The sequence below is a fragment of the Excalfactoria chinensis genome, chromosome 1, assembly GCF_039878825.1.
Source record: "Excalfactoria chinensis isolate bCotChi1 chromosome 1, bCotChi1.hap2, whole genome shotgun sequence".
NCBI lineage: Eukaryota > Metazoa > Chordata > Aves > Galliformes > Phasianidae > Excalfactoria > Excalfactoria chinensis.
The window spans coordinates 106360162-106377229 of record NC_092825.1 but is presented as its reverse complement, the minus strand read 5'-3'; the positions used below and the strand labels follow the sequence as shown (position 1 = coordinate 106377229).

General features: G+C 35.8%; 1 protein-coding gene across 1 annotated transcript in view; it reads left to right on the top strand.

The window, feature by feature from the left end:
* USP9X (ubiquitin specific peptidase 9 X-linked) overlaps positions 1 to 17068 on the top strand; it is a 94565-nt gene that overhangs the window by 39891 nt on the left and 37606 nt on the right. The window contains exons 11-18 of the mRNA XM_072327135.1: positions 429 to 533; positions 857 to 1063; positions 1941 to 2077; positions 6497 to 6630; positions 11247 to 11334; positions 12794 to 13136; positions 14479 to 14574; positions 15660 to 15871. Coding sequence (XP_072183236.1) covers positions 429 to 533; positions 857 to 1063; positions 1941 to 2077; positions 6497 to 6630; positions 11247 to 11334; positions 12794 to 13136; positions 14479 to 14574; positions 15660 to 15871 — 1322 coding nt within the window. The remainder of the gene's footprint in view (positions 1 to 428; positions 534 to 856; positions 1064 to 1940; positions 2078 to 6496; positions 6631 to 11246; positions 11335 to 12793; positions 13137 to 14478; positions 14575 to 15659; positions 15872 to 17068) is intronic.

Here is a 17068-nt window from a genome sequence, read left to right as displayed (position 1 = left end):
ACAACAAAGGAAATATTTCAGAAATACAAAAAAAAAAAAAATTCAGCTTAAATTCAGTGAAATTAAAGTGGATTTTGAGTACTTAACAAAAAACTGTGTTTAAATGTTAATTTTTTTTAAAGTAAAATACACTTACAAACTTATTTTACTATTCTGTCATGATTTAAAAGTAAATATTGTGATGATGCAGTATTCCTGTTACAGATATTCGTGCATGTGTAGTGCATGCACTTGAATCCTTACACGTGCAAGATAAATTCAAATACTGTGATGTTCAGTGATGTCAATACCTGTTTGTGACACTGTTTCCATAACATTGGACATTCTTGCTTACCACTTCAGATGGCCTTCTTTTTAAAACAGTAGGGGATATCTTAGTACTTAATACTAATTGTTAAAAATGTTGGTCAATTTTGTCTTCTTAACAGGCAGGAAAACATGAAGCCATTGTAAAGAATGTACATGATCTCCTTGCAAAATTAGCTTGGGATTTCTCTCCTGAACAGCTTGATCACTTGTTCGATTGTTTTAAGGTAACTATGTATGCTTTTTCCTATTCAGGAAATGGGTTGCACTTCCAAGAAATAGCTAAGTCCAGCCTGTTTTGACTACTGGTGAACTAGACACTGGTGTATTGTTAAGTTTTACAGGCATATCTGTGATGTTTATTTAAAGATACTTAAAGTCTCAAAGTTGAGTACATCTTAACTGTGAATACTAGAACTGCTCAGTTTTGAGTTATACATTGCAATTATTTTTAATGAAAGAAATATGAAAGTTATTTATATAGTTTATAGTTGCATCTTTATATTTTCTGCATCATATTTACAGTTCAAACTATAAAATCTATCTTTAGGCAAGTTGGACAAATGCAAGCAAAAAACAGCGTGAGAAACTACTTGAGTTAATCCGTCGTCTTGCAGAAGATGACAAGGATGGTGTGATGGCACACAAAGTGCTGAACCTTTTGTGGAATTTGGCACACAGCGATGATGTACCAGTTGATATCATGGACCAGGCTCTTAGTGCCCATATTAAAATCTTAGATTACAGCTGTTCACAGGTGGGTAATCTGGAATGATTTTTGTTGTGAAATCAGTCACTAGCAGTTTCGTTTTACTCCCTATGGGAAGTGTGTATGGTATTTGGTAATATAACAAAATGAAGTGAAAGAATGAATATTCAGGCATTTATTAAAATGTGACAGAATGTGTTTTAAATAACACAGTTGGGGCTTTAATTGGAGAGTGAAATAGAGATTTTCCTGTCTTGTGTACAACTACTAAAGCAATTGGCAATATGCTATAATAACCATATGTGAATTGCCAAGAACCCAATCAAAATAAGTAGGTGGAGCATCTCTCCACTCACTTTTTTAATTAGAGAGGTAGGTGTCCTCTATCTTTGCTATTCCCCAGACTCTTTTATGCTAACTTGCCTTTTTGGTTAAGTCCTTGCATGCCTTTGCTAGGTCTTTCCTGGACTCAGAAAACTACTACTGTCTTTTTTTTTTTTTTTTTTTTTTTCTTCTTTTCTTTCTTTTTTCTTTTTTTGATGCCCATTGGCGTTTTGTATTTTTCTTAGTTAAGAAACAGCTTCTTACTGTTTCTTGGTATTTTGTAGCAATTTAGTCTGATCAATGAGTAGAAATAAGTGAAAGAAAAATAAAAGTGCAAATTAGTTAAAGACGGTTGATCCTATCTGGCTATGGTCTTTCTTAAATATAAGTACTTGAGTGGATATGGCAGGCAGAGATATTGTATCACATTAGTATCTTACTAGCATGCAGTCCTGGTCTGTTTATCTTATGAATGCATGCTTCAGTACTCAGTTGAACATAGTATTTGCTTAGCTTTGTGTATACTGTGTTAGAAGCAAATAAGTTGGGGAATGATTATGGTTCTTGAAAAGCTCTTAACTGCAAACCCTTGTTCTTTAAGGATCGAGATACACAAAAGATCCAGTGGATAGATCGTTTTATAGAGGAGCTTCGCACAAACGACAAATGGGTCATTCCTGCACTGAAACAAATTAGAGAAATTTGCAGTTTGTTTGGTGAAGCACCACAAAACTTGAGGTAAGAATGGAATGCAAATACAGTGTTTTCTCTTCAGCAGTGCATGGCGATAGGACAAGGGGAAACATCCACAAACTGTAGCATAGGAAGTTCCACCCAAATGTGCATAAGAACTTCTACACAGCGAGGGTGACAGAGCACTGGATCAGGCTGCCCAGAGAGGTTGTGAAGTCTCCTTCTCTGGAGATGTTCTAGACCCATCTGGACAGCTACCTGTGCAGCCTGGTCTAGGGAGCCTGCTTTGTAGGGGGGTTGGACTCAACGATCTCTAGAGGACAGCCCCAACAGTTCTGTGGTTCTGTGTCCATTATAAGTTGAAAGGGCAGGAATGATCAATTTTTTGCTTTATTTTTCTTTACGGAGGCAGAGAGAACTTGAGTTAAGTCATTTGTATTTGAAGATGCTCTTGGGTTTATTTTAATGTATATATAGACAGTCTTCAAACACATGGTGTCCATTAAGAAAGCTTTTTTTCTCAAATGTGCTTTTACTCATTTTTAGAATGGTGACTGACTTATAGTATTTGGATTTGTTCTGTTGTTTATGAACTTCTGTGCCTTACAGTGAAATGAGCATACAACGTATAAAGAATAAACATTATTTTGTGTGTAGGTTCTTAAAAAAATATATAGATAGATGTTTGGACTTGGTAATATCTAGGAGTTGGGTTTCATTACACACTAGTCTTTCTCATTACTGAAATTGAGTGTCTGCAGAAATTCTTTTATAGCCGCATGAGTCAGGAGCGGTGCATAAATCCTTTGTTTTAATTTTATGTAAGCAGGTAAACTATTCAAATCAGTGTTATTGTCTGCTTTACAAGAAAGAGCAAGGAAAAAAACCTAAACCTTCAGTTTACCCAGCACTACTTTTTTACTGATACTTATTTAAAGGAGCTGTGATAGTGGTGCTTTTCTGGCTATTGAAGGCTTCTTTATCAATTTAGTTTGCAAGATTTTTTGTTTACCGCTTTTCATTAATGATTGTTGTTTTGTTGTTTTTTTTCTAACAAGATCGTAAAGTTACGATCTGATTTATTAGCAGATAAGTTTGTTTTTTTTTTTTGTCTTAAGAGTCCTTAAACTATTGTGTGCTTGAAGATGTGGGGAAACTGTAGCTATTGGGTTCCTTGTGGTACCGGTTCAAGTTAGACAGTTCTTAGTACAATACTGTAACAAAGAAGCTTTGCTCTGACTTAGTGAAGTGGAACTCATTCAAAGCACCGAGTTTCTGCTCTGAATTATTCTTGGGAAGAACTTAACTTCTCTTTTTATTGTAGAAATTCAGGTTCCTTGTAAAGCAAGCAGTTAGATGACTTGAATCTTTTTCTGATCAGATATTCTGTTCATTTGCCACAACTAAAAGAAACCTTCACAGCAGTATAGCGTCAGTCTTATGCAGAATTAGAAAATATGTGGTAGGAAAGCAAACTCTGAATTAAATCAAGGGACTTATATCTCTTCTTGTGAAGAAGCCCTTATTAGCAAGATACATTTGAGGGAATTCTTTAGTCAGATGTTACTGCACGGGTAATTGAGATAATATAGAGAGTGAAAACTTCTTTTTGAAATAATTAATGACTTAGCAGTCCACTGAACTTTCAGATAACTCTTAACATTGATACTGTTTGGAAATACTAATATATGCAATCTAATATTTAGCAGCTTAGAACTTTAATTTCTATCATTCTTTTAGAATTTGGGTTGAAAATGATTGCCACAAACATGTTTCATTCTGTCTCAGAATCATTTCATGGAGTTTTCTATATGTGATGTTCATTCTGTTATCCACATCCTGCTCTTCAGTTTATTGACGATTGAAAGTTCGCTCCAAAACAACTAAAGCTGCTGATGGTTTGCATACATAAGTATAAATTACATTATGCCATTGGTATTGTACAGATTCTTTTAGGGATCATTTAAGCGTTGCTAGTAAATTTTGAAGTTGAGGAAAGCAACAAACTGGTTATACAGTTGCTTTGGTAACATTTAAATTCTGAAAACACGTGGCATTTCTTTATGGAGTTTAGCTTAAGGAGAATCGCCGTAACATTAGAAAGTAATTATTGCACTGGTGGTAGGATACCTGCTAGTGTTAAGGAATAGTTGACCTCATTACTCACAGACTGATTTTTATTGTTTAAACAATTGGTTGTCATATTTTTCTGTGTTGAATGAGTCTCCTGTAGGCCAGTCTTAGATTGACCTGGATCTATCCTAGCAGTAATTCTGGAGACTAACCTCATACTTGTTAAGAAGAATGAAGTGAATATTAGCAGGACCTTCTGCAGGAGTTAATGAGTTTGTGGCTGCACTGGGGCAACAATTTGGCCTCAAGTTTTATTTCTTTGAACCTAAAAGTAGAATTTGCTGGTTTCAGCCTGTTATTTACACTTCTGATATCTGTTTTTAATGTTTGATAGCATGTATTGGTCTAATAGAAGATCCCTCAACTTTTGTAAGCTGAGTTATGTGTTATTGTTTTGAAATAAAGCCATTTAAATTAAGTAGTTGGGTCTTTGTCACTCTGAGAATAGTTTTCTAGCAAATAAAGATGCAGTTTAGTTATTGTACGTTTTTATTACCATTTCCAAACTATTTTGGCATCCATCTCAAAATGGTAGTTTTTCTTGCTATGCATTCTCTTTTAATATCCACTTAAGAGAACAGCAGTGAGAAGATGAGTTTTGCTGTTAACATCAATTTTTCATGCTCATCAGCTTAATAGTAAAGCAGTATGTCACAATGGAAACATCATCTACTAGGCCAACCTTAGATGCTTAAGGAATAATTCTGTAGTTTCATGTGAAGTCTGTTTTAATTGTAGAAAGCAAGCTTGAAAAATCTTGTCAGATCAGCTTTTTTTCCTGTGCACAGAGACTATCACGTTGCCTTGGACTCCATCCTAGCAGATGGCTAAAGCAGCAGTATAAGTGTTCCTCACAAATACTGTGCAACAACTCGTAGCTCATAACTCTAGTTATTATAATTAAGCTTTTTGAACTGGTTGCTAAGCAAAGTGAATCCATGTGTCCAAATTTACTATTTGTGCATGGGATTGAGGGAAATGAGGAGATGTGAAAAATACCTTTTGGAAGATCCTCCTTAGCTTTTGCAGATAATGCTTTCCTATAGCTGTGTTTAATTAGATCGGTACAATTGCATATTATTTTGAGTATATGAGCATATATGCCAGCAGTTTGATACAGCAAAAATACTCTTGTTTGTGCTGGTTCCTTTAGTTGTTTCACCATGGTGTATTTCCCAAAGTATCAAAGTTCTTTTTTAATGTTGCCCTTTGTAAATGGACCTTTCTGTCTAGAGCTGACCTTCCAGGTAGCCACAAAACAGGCATGTAGTTTTCTGCTAGTTTTACTGCTAGTTTATGTTGAGCAAAGGGAGTTGACCAAGCTGGAATGAAGTATAATTGGAAACTTCTCACAGTGAAAACAAAAGATTTTCTTTCCGTATATATGAAGTTACTTATGTTTTCTGCCTTTCTGCTTTCATTTCTCTTAATCTTTTTAACACAGGAGTGTTGCTTTTTTGAAAGTATTCTGGAAAACTCTTCATGTTATGCAACTTAATCTTTTGATGATTTCTCTGCTTCGCATGCCAAATTCTGTTGGTAGCAGATAATATGGCTGTGGATATCTGTTAATGGCGTCTGTCTTTTAAACCCAGATTGACAGCGTTCTTTGGTCTGATGAATCAGTTTAGCTGTTGTTGCATCTACAGTGAAATGTGGTTATCAGATGCATAATCAGTAACAGCTGGGGCTGAAATCTCTTGCCTTCCCTACTGTTCTTGAAAGATGTTGTGATGAGAGTTCCTACCAGTAATCTATTGGCTAATTCTGGAATCTACTCTAAGTACTGAACAAAAGGAGAACAGTTCTGAAACCTTGTTTAATTTTTTCTTGGTCAGACTATATGATCGGCAGAGAGGCAGTACAATAAGTAGCTGCTTTATTCCCTCTCTCTCTCTCAGGAGGACTGTGCAAATTGGTGTTAGTCATGCAGATGAGACTGAGTGCCCTGAACTGGAGGAGTTGAGGCTTTCTTAGGTTATTCTACAGGGTTGATTAGTCCCACATTCTAGACTTTGATAGTGTTCGTGGCATGAGGTTTTGAACTCTAAAACTGCAGCATGTTTAGCTACTCAGGTGCTTTGATATAGTTTGTATGTTCTGCAGCTGTGCCATCCTTGTTAAGTAACTACTGTTAATCACTGGTAAAACTAGTATTGTTTTCAGAAGAGAAAAAAAGAATGCTGTCAGAGAATTAATACTCTGTATGTTGTAGATAATTTATCAAAACCTGAAACTTGCATTAAAGTTGTGGATTTCCTAAATAGATTTATGAACTGTTACATCCATATCTCCTCGGCTTTTCTGACAAGATTTGCATTTTAATTTCAGTCAAACACAGCGAAGTCCCCATGTGTTTTACCGACATGACTTAATCAATCAACTTCAGCACAATCATGCCCTAGTGACATTGGTTGCAGAAAATCTGTCTGCCTATATGGAAAGCATGAGGCAGTATGCTAAAGGTAAGTTTTAAACAAAACTTAGCCTCATAAAATAGTGTGTGAGAGCTCCAGCTGCAAATGGAGTTGAAAGCAGATTATCATCATGAGGTAACTGTTGGTATGTTTATTTTAGAACATTTGTGAGTTTGATAGCCTTCAGGGTGTTGTCAGACTGGTCAAGAAAAACTTAAAATGCAACTGTTTTTATTCATGGTTGCAGTTATGGGGAAGTTATGTTCTCGTTTATCTGTGGACTGATAATCTTGCCCTACTTAGACTAGAGTGGTTATCTTTGTGGAAGGTCCTAATATTAATCTTGGATTTTCTTCCACAGCTATTTTGCTTTTTATTTTAGTATCCTTTTGGAAGTTCTTTAATCACTTCTGCTGTTTGTTTTTTTTAATCATGTGGTTCTGCTTAGCTGCTTGCTGTATTAGCAGCAGACTGCACTAGTACTGATAAATTTCAGTGTAGACTCAGCCCTGCACTTATTATTTTATCCTCTTATCCTTGAAGGAAGCTAGCTTTCTAGGTACTGAAGTAAGGAAATGCGAATGTTGGACAAGGACCTTCCCTGCAATTCTGTACTGCAGTACTCTGTGTTAAACAAAGACAGTGGAATAGAGAAGGAAATTCACCCTGATACATTTCTTTCACTGACTGAAACTAGGGACCATTCTATTCTGGAGTTGCATACTACCAGACTTTGCATCTCGAAAATGGCACAGTATATTCTGTAGGAATTTGGTGGTGATTGTTCAGAGAAGATGGAGTATGTGCATACTGCTAAGTGTATTTGTGTGTGGGTATCTTTTCCGATGCCTACACACCTTTAGTTCTGGAACTGATTTAGTTTTGGAGTATTCAAAATAAATACCTAAGATAAGTCTTTGAAAACTTGATTTACTAGTGGTACAATGTGAAGATGATAGTTTCAGCCTGGTACAGGTCAGTTAAAACAACATTTAAGCTAAATCTATGTACTGCTGCTGTATTTTGCTGTTCAGCGATACATGTGAGAGTTTACTGTAATCAGAGTTGCCTCGTTAATGAGAACATTGTTCTAATTAGTATTAAAATGTTACTAAATGCTTCATTCTCAAGCAACAGTGTCTAAGCTTAATCTTGTCTGAGAAGGTGGAATAGAATATGTGCTTTTCTGTGTAACTATTCTAAACTGTAAAGCTATGCAAAAGTGATGTAAAAACAATTCCATTTATAATGAGCTTTTGTCTTAACTATATGGATAACTCCATTTTTTTTTTTTTTTCTTGCTTTGTCAGCAATGAAAATCTAGGGTTCAGCCTTAGTGTTGTGAAGGAAACATAATCAGCAACTATATTCCAGTGTAATTTTGTGTTTGTCCAAAAATAGCCTTCATGTGTTATTCGTATATGAACTGTCATCCATTAATTTTAAACTCTGAAATGAAAAGGTCATTTTTGACACTATTTACTTATCAAATGGTCAATGAATTTGGCAGAAAAATTAAGCTAGTATCTTGCAGACTTTTTTCCTTCGGCCAAAAAGCACGTCCCATTTTCCTGCTCCACTCACCTCACCCTTTGCACACACTGTGACTCTTAAGAAAGTAGTAATTGAATTATCTTCAGCACAGTAAGAATTAGAAATGTGTGGAGTATAACTGGTGTGTACTCACAAAGCAATTAAATTGTACTTTCTGGAGATGAAACTGCTGCAGAACTTCTTGTCATTTGCAACGAAGTGCAAAAATAGAGGGACAGAAATAATTTTTCTTTTTTCCTGTAAGCAATGAATGCTTTGTCCTCAGACAGAGGTGTTCCAGGCCAGACTAGATAGGGCTTTGGGCAGCCTCATCATTTGGGCAGCAGAGAGCTGTCCCTGCTTGTGACAGGGTGGTTGGAGCTGGATGATCTTTGAGGTCTCTTCCAGCTCAAGCAGTTCTGTGATTCTGTGATTTATTTTTTTTCTGTTGTCTTTCTACTGAACTTGTTCCTTCCCCCAGCTTTTAAGGGTCAGGGAGAAATCATCAGAGTCCTCTGTGAGATAAGGTGATTGGTATAACATCATCCTAAAAAAAGGGCGTTGTGATGTGTGTGTTTTTTTTTTTAAGTAACCATATGATACATCATTAATTTTATATGTATCTGCTTATTCTTAACGTAGACATTTTCAGTAATACTTTTGTACTGGTTAATCAAGTCTTGGTGACAAACAATGCTGTTGAGATGCTGATATATAAAAGGTAGATCCTAATTCTAAACACTTGAAATTTGTTTGTCATAAACTTTGCAAACATCAGACTTGACATAATTTTATCTCGGTTTAGATTTTCTGTTCACAGTTCTCTTGAGTTTCCTGATTGTCCTCCTTTTGCTGCTCACCTTTTCTCTAGGTCATGTTTTCAGTTTGTTGAGCTCTAAACATTGTACAGAAGCCTAAGGTGTGCAACTTGTCACCTTGTTTTTTTTCTCCATTTCTTCTGCTTTTTGCTCAGTGATGAGTTACATCTTAGCTCACGGTTCCATCTTCTTGGCTGTTTATTAAAGACCTCTGCAAAAGTTGAATGAATTGCTGGCCAATTCTTCATCTGCTGTTTTCTTTTATAAATAAATAAATAAATGAAATCCAACTGTATGAATGAAACATAATTATTTATATAACTTTCGCCATGTGATCATCCGTATGTGTTTGTGCCGTATTATACTTAAATTTTCAACCATGTTTTGATCTGTAGTTTCACTGGTTGTTCCTTTGCTCTTCTCTGTAGAGAGAATTTATAAGGAGATTGTGCTTGGACTCCCTGTGAGGTGTGTGGTGTAGGAAGCAAATTAAAAGAGAAGCTGAGAACGGAGGATAGTTGTAGAGACCGGGTTTTACTTTTTTGTAGTTAAGCATTTTTCAGTATTCTTAAGCACTTGCACACTGCCTTTGGGCAATCTTTAATACTTGAGTTCTTCAATCACTGCCACTCTTGGCATGTTTCTGTGGATTAATCTACATGCATCACAAAAAAAAAAACCTAGACATTCACTCTCCCCTCCAATAAGAATAAAATGAAAAACACGTGCTTCAGCTAGTTTTAATTTCTCTGCAACTTCCTTAGTTGTTCCTTAATTTCTTAATTGCCTTAATTGTTTCTTTCTTCTAATACTTAAATATTTTTTATTTGCTAGTTTAATGTGCTTTGTTTTGCATTTTTGTCACTATTTCTGCAATCGCTCGTTTATGCTCACTTCATTAGGATTTTGAAGGCAGACAGAATGTTTCCACTTTTCTAGTCATGATTTAAGTACTGATCTTCTGATTTCCCTCTTATTTCATTTTTAAGCTAATGTATCTTTTGTATATTGTATGTAGTGTTGTTTATGGCAGTTATGTTTATAATTGCCACATGTGAGGCACTTCAGGTGTTAGACTTGGTGGTTTTTTGTTGTTGGTTTTTTTTTGTTGTTTTTTTTTTTCTTCCCTGATTACAGTAGGAAGTGGTGATTTCAGTTCTGAAGATGAGCTTTACCACGAGTGAATGTTATAATGATAATAGTTTTCCACAGCTGGGTTGTCTTAGTTAAATGTAGTCTGTATAACTTTCCACACAAGGAGTAGAGTAATAATTATTTTTATAATGGAACTGTCATGCTGAACATGTAACATGATGAAATACTTCCTAGTAGTACTGGTCAACTGTCAGCCCTGCTTATAGTAGAAGCATATAATAAAGAAGTGCTTCCTGTAAGTTCTGCTTTTGAAGGTAACATCAGTAGCCAGTAATATTTCAACAGTAAGTCTCAGTCAGGGTATTCATCCCTGGCAATGTAACTGGCTCTTGATGTAGCTGTTCTCTTCAGTTTGCATACGGAATTAAAATGATGATTAAAATGATGATTAAATTAACAAGTTGAGAGCCTTTACCTCTTCTGGAGGAAAAATTCAAAACACAAACTTGTTTGTATGAAGCAAACAGCTGTTTGCTGAACATTACTTTGAGATTTGACAAATCACAGATAAAAAGTTTTATATGTTATTTTTACGTTGTGCAACTTCTGCTTTCAATCTTGCCAGTATCACAGGGATTTGTTTTTATCCTCGCAAGCCTCTTAGTAAGTAAACTTGTCATACAATCACTTCTTCTGTGTGTTCTCATGTATATAGCTACTTAGAAAGGAATTAAAGAATTGGAGTTGTGGTTTTCTCTGGGGAGGAGAACCACTAACAATGTAAAACAAGCTATGGAGAAGATGTTCAATAGTAAAACTCAAGCATCTTTATGAAAAAGCACTGGATAATATGAATGGTGTGCTTTTACTGTGACTGACTTATTTCCCAAAGAAAATGTGTTTAAGTAAGGAAAAAATTGAGTAGAATGCAGGTTCTTAATTATTCTGCAATACTTTAGTTATACTGAATGATGATCACGTGCATCTGCCCTTAGGTATTCGTTGATAAACCTCAGCAATCTTTTCCTATGCCTATTTTCATTTAGAATGTATGTTAACTGTTAGCAGGTTTCTGAAAATGGCTTTTTTACTCCTTCCTGAAAAATACGTTAGGTTTTGATTGTGTTCAGGCTGTGAAGTCTTCAAATATGTTCTGTCCTTCAGAGTCTACGTGTCTTCTTGGCATGTGTTGTCTGATAAAGCTTTTTATATTTGCAGAGCATGGTGAATATGATCCGCAAACTGTAAGACCAGGAAGCAGATACAGTCATGTGCAAGAAGTACAGGAGCGACTTAATTTCTTACGGTTAGTTTTAACTTGATCAGTTCTCTTGACTTCTCTAAGAGTATTTCAAATGCTTGAAAGAAGTTCATGGTAGCTGTTTCTCTCATCTTTTAAAACTCAGATGCAGTAATGTACTAAGTGTGTGGTTTTGTGTTTTTTTTTCCCCGGAGGTCTTCCGTGTTAGTGTAAGAATTAAAACTTACTAGCTTCTATGTAATCCAAGACTTTAATTCTACTGTATGATCTCTATGGGATATTTCTATGTCCAGAACCCTACTGACTTGAGTATGGTGTGCATATATATGCAGTTACATACATATTAGGATACTGTATCGAAACATTTTAAATACTCCAAAGAAGATGTGTTGTACCACACCAAATCTTAAGTCCATGGTCATAAACTGGCATACAACTAAGGTTGTTAGTCTTAGGAGAAATAGACAAAAATTACTTGAATGACTTTTTAATAGCAGCTGTTTGAATGAAATAAAAAAGCAAAGGATCTCTGCTCGTGATAGAGCTGCAGTCTGTTGATTCTTTGCAGACTTTCTCCCAGCTTTATTTTTTTATTCTGTTCTGATGTTCAGACAAGTAAAATTATATGAACCGTCAAGTTGTAAAATCTTTTAAGCTTATTTTTAAGAACATTGTAAAAATTATTTAGAAACATCACAAAGTGACTTTTGTGAATTGAAATGAAGTGTTAAGCAGCCACTTAAGTTGTACAGTAGGATATGCATAGCAAACTTGATTTATCACTTCTACTTGGTAAAAATGATATCTTCTTTTTAAGTTCACTAGCTCTTGATAGAAAGGTGTTAATAAATGCTCCATGATGTTTCAAATGTAAAACATGTAAATAGCAATTTCTGAAGTGATGCTGTAACATATTTCTTTTACATTAAAAAGGTCTGGAATTTTAAAAAAACGATTCTGAAGAACTTTGATTATCCTGTGTTTTTCCTGATACATTCTTAGTATTAACCTTTTCAATTAGTTTTTAATAGTTCTTTAATAATAATTTATCACAAAGGAAAAACTTAGAACTAGGTTTTTTCATTTTTTACTTCTGTTCCTAGTTCTGTTCCATGTAATTGATGCATCCTTTTGTGATTTTGCCAGTGACCAGAGAAATAATTTCTTACGATGTGACCTGACTTTTAAACTGACCTGTTTACATTAGGAGATGCATATTTTTATATAGTATGTATAAAACACCTGGTATTGTTCTGTAAAATATTTGCCTAGTTTTGTTTCTTAATTGGAATGCAATGTTTTGATGCCTGTGGACTTTTGCTAAGAAATCATGGGACTAACTATGAGAGGGCTGATGACATAAATAAGGATCGTATTTTTGTGACTGATCAATGTTGTGTGTATATACAATACGTATTCAACTTTTTGCTTGTATTTCTTATTGAATTGTTACTCCAGATGTCTATTAGACAGTGCTGTTAATTGTCTCTTTGTTTTGCTCAAGATTTTTATTGAAGGATGGTCAGCTGTGGCTCTGTGCCCCTCAGGCGAAGCAAATATGGAAGTGTTTAGCTGAAAATGCTGTTTATCTTTGTGATCGCGAAGCCTGTTTTAAATGGTATTCCAAACTAATGGGGGATGAACCAGACTTAGACCCTGACATTAATAAGGACTTCTTTGAAAATAATGTGCTTCAGCTGGATCCTTCCCTATTAACAGAAAATGGAATGAAATGTTTTGAACGTTTCTTCAAAGCTGTGAACTGTCGAGAAGGAAAGCTAGTAGCAAAGAGACGAGCCTATATGATGGATGATCTGGAATTAATAGGATTAGACTACCTTTGGAGGGTAAGTTAATTAGAGGAAACATCTGAAAGGTTAACAGTTGAAGTCTTTTTCAATCTTGGTTTGTTGCTTTTTTTAATATATATTTTCAAGAATGTGTAATTTCTTAGTTACAGACTTAACTTACAGAAAGCTTATTTATCAAATGAAATACATAGACATTGGCTCTGCTGTATTTCTAACAGGTAAGTAAATTGGTGGCTGTGCAGGCTGCTCAATGAACTTGAGAGCTTGTGCATGCACATGAGATGAAAAACTTGCATATGCTGTTTAGGAAGAAAGAATCATTTCTGGTGAATTTTCTGTAGGTCTCTCTCTCCCCTTCCGTAATCCACCTTTACTTCGTTTTACGTGCTTCGTCATCTCTTCTAATATGGTAAACTGGAATGATTCCAGATTAGTCTGAGTGATGACTGGTTTGATTCTCTCTTGTATCCACAACCTTTTACCTAAACAAGGTTATAGCTTTTCAATAGAAGTATTGTAATTTTTGTGTAAAAGCAATCTGAAACTTGCCAGATCTAGTAGTGAAAAAACAGAAATTTGGTGCTTAGTTGTTCTCAGTCTTTGTTGTATTGAAGAGCTGCATAGGAAACGCACTAGCGCATGGTATGATTATCATGGCTGTTTTTTGGACAACGTGATGTTTATTATTGAAGAGTCTTCAGTAATTTTGGCAGTGGCTTGTTGGATGTGTAGGTTTTTTAATAATCATAATCATTGTTATAATGGTCAAAACTAAAGTAGATAAAGGTTTTCTTGCAAATAAGTTTGCATGCAGTGGTTGAGTACATAATGCCCATCTGATGCTAGACATAATTACAGCATATATTAGTTGTGGAAATCAGCTTACTTGGCTCTGCGCAACTGATTGGCAGCATGAGAACTCACAATACTTTAGACTCCCCTTGTGAGATCTGCTTTCAATATCCATTCTGATCTGATGAATAGTAATGAAAATTTAGATTATCAGGTAAAAAGAACTCAAGTCCTTACATCCCAATCACCCAGCCCCAGCCATCTAAAATACTTTAAAACTCTGTTTATTTGTTTTTTATCTTTAATGTAATTTGTTTAAGCATCTCAAAACAGTTTGTTTTATAATGCTGTTCTTATTATTGTAGTTTAAATGCCCAGGTATCCTAAAGGAAAGCGAATAGAGCTTACGATTGTATAACTTGTACTGGTTGTCTATAACTAAGAATTTTAGCCACATCTAAGTCTTATGTGTTAGACTACTGTTGTGTCAGGATGCTTGTATGATGTCATTTTGTGTTAAAATTTTATACCAGAAAGTTGTAGCATATTCTAATACTTGTTGGTTGGGTTTTTTTTCCTATGCTAGGTTGTGATTCAGGGAAACGATGATATCGCAAATAGAGCAATTGATCTTCTTAAAGAGATCTATACTAACCTTGGTCCAAGGTTACAAGTTAATCAGGTAAGATTATAATGTACATAATATGATAGGAAAAAAAAAAAAAAAACAGTGGTAAAATTCAGTGCAGTATTCTTATATTTGCAAGTTTGAAATCAGGGAATAGTTTCCATGTTTTAAAAAGTATACTCAGAAGTCCAGCTGTCAAATTCTGGTCAGATATGGAATTAAGAGCACTGGCGTGTTTGTTAGCTAGGTTATGTTGAGTGTTGTCACAAGCTAGTCTAATATTTTTATGTTTTGGACCACAGTGTCACAAATAATTGTCGAGATGAACTCTACCAAATCAGATATTTTCTCCCTTTATTAGTATTTGCTGGGAGAGAGATTTCAGTGGGGAGAGAGAGAGAGGTCAGGGGAAGTACAGCGTTGGGATTTAACAAATTTGTGGTTGGTGTATTGTCCAGACAATCTCCAGTTGGTAGCCTGCCAGTTGTATTTCTTAAAAATCTCATTATTTGTCCTCACAAAAACTTCTTATATAGACTTCAGTGCTGTAGCAGCTGAAAATTTGGTGGGCACGCATAGATCTGTCCATCTGCAAGCAATTACATGAGACATTTCTAGGAAATGTTGGCTTTACGTAACATACATGCAAGCATGGTGCTTCAGTGTGCTGGTAATTCCTCTGCTCCTGAATTACTGCCAAGAAAAGTGAATATTGGATTGGGTTTACTGCCATGACTGTGATGTAATGTAGTCTCCAGTAGAAATCCTTTTCTCACACCTGGAAATCTTTGCAGACCTTCTACAGTGATATGACAGGGTTGCATGTCAGTCTAGGGTAGATGCAAGGCAATGCTGTGTTAGGAATCAAGCAGAAGGAAAATAGTCCAATTTAGTTATCTCTGTACGGACTTCCACTTCTTCTATTGAAGGCTGGATTTGCACTCTGTGGTAAGAACTACCAGTGACCTGTGAGAGATTTTGAAGTGCATATAGAGTTAGAGCTCATCATCAATGGGGAGCTTATTCTAACATGGAATAAAACAACTTTATAGAGTTATTTACCTTTGCTTTTACTTATATCCAAGTGAAAGGGGTTTTTTTAGCATTTCTTGTAATTGCGACAATTTTTATGTCATTAGGTAGTGATTCATGAAGACTTCATTCAGTCCTGTTTTGATCGTCTCAAAGCCTCCTATGATACATTATGTGTGTTGGATGGAGATAAAGATAGTATTAATTGTGCAAGACAAGAAGCAATACGAATGGTGAGAGTGTTGACTGTTTTAAGAGAATACATTAACGAATGTGACAGTGACTACCATGAAGAAAGAACAATTCTACCTATGTCAAGGTACGTGTGAAAATGGACTATTATGATTTATTTTCTCCTAAATTGTTATGAACATCTTTCTGACTTCGTATTCTAAAGGGTTTCTGTTCATGGGGTGTATTTATTGAATTTTAAAATTCTGTTATCTTTGTACTATATTCTGATCTGTAGTTTAAAAAAAGCACTTGATCATGCAAATACAGGCATTGCAAACGGTATCCTGGGCTCCATCAGGAGAGGGGTGGCCAGCAGGGACAGGGAAGTGATTCTCCCTTTTTACTCGCTCTTGCGAGGCCCCATCTGGAGTACTGTGTCCAGGTATGGAGCCCTCAGTACAAGAAAGACGTGGAGCTGTTGGAAAGGGTCCAGAGGAGAGCAACAAAGATGATCAGGGGACTGGAGCACCTCCCCTATGAAGACAGGCTGAGGGAGCTGGGCTTGTTCAGCCTGGAGAAAAGAAGGCTGCGGGGTGACCTCATTGCAGCCTTTCAGTACCTGAAGGGAACCTATATCCAGGAGGGAAGTAAACTCTTTGAAAGGACTGATAATACCAGGACAAGGGGAAATGGATTTAAGTTGAAAGAGATTAGATTTAGGTTGGATGTTAGGGGGAAGTTCTTTACTAGGAGAGTGGTGAGGTCCTGGAACAGGCTGCCCAGGGACGTTGTGGATGCCCCGTCCTTGGAGGTGTTCAGGGCCAGGTTGGATGGGGTCCTGGGCAACCTGATCTAGTAAATGTGGAAGTTTGGTGGCCCTGCCAGGCAGGGGGGTTGGAACTTCATGATCCTTGAGGTCCCTTCCAACCCAGGTCATTCTGTGATTCCACTATGTGCATTGAAGGAATAAGGGACCTGAGAATAATGTAGTTTCTGGTGTTTTGTTCTATAACTGGCACAGTGTATTTTGTGGCTCAATTGTTTACAATGTATTTATTTTTCAAATAGTTAATGCAAAAGCAGTACCTTTCTTTAAATTAGCATGGGTGAAACCTCTTTGTTTTTCATAGTCTTGTCATGTTGTAAACATGTATCTTACACTTTCACAGTTGTGTAGGGATGCTGATCTTGCTTTGCAAGCTTAAATTTAGAGACACTAAATGAAACTTTCCCAGTAAATGGGGGAAAGTAGAATGGCACTTGTAAAGTATATACGTTTTCTGTGTATTTTCACTCTTCTGTTTGTAAAGTAAGCCCTTGAATAAAAACTGAAATCCCAGCT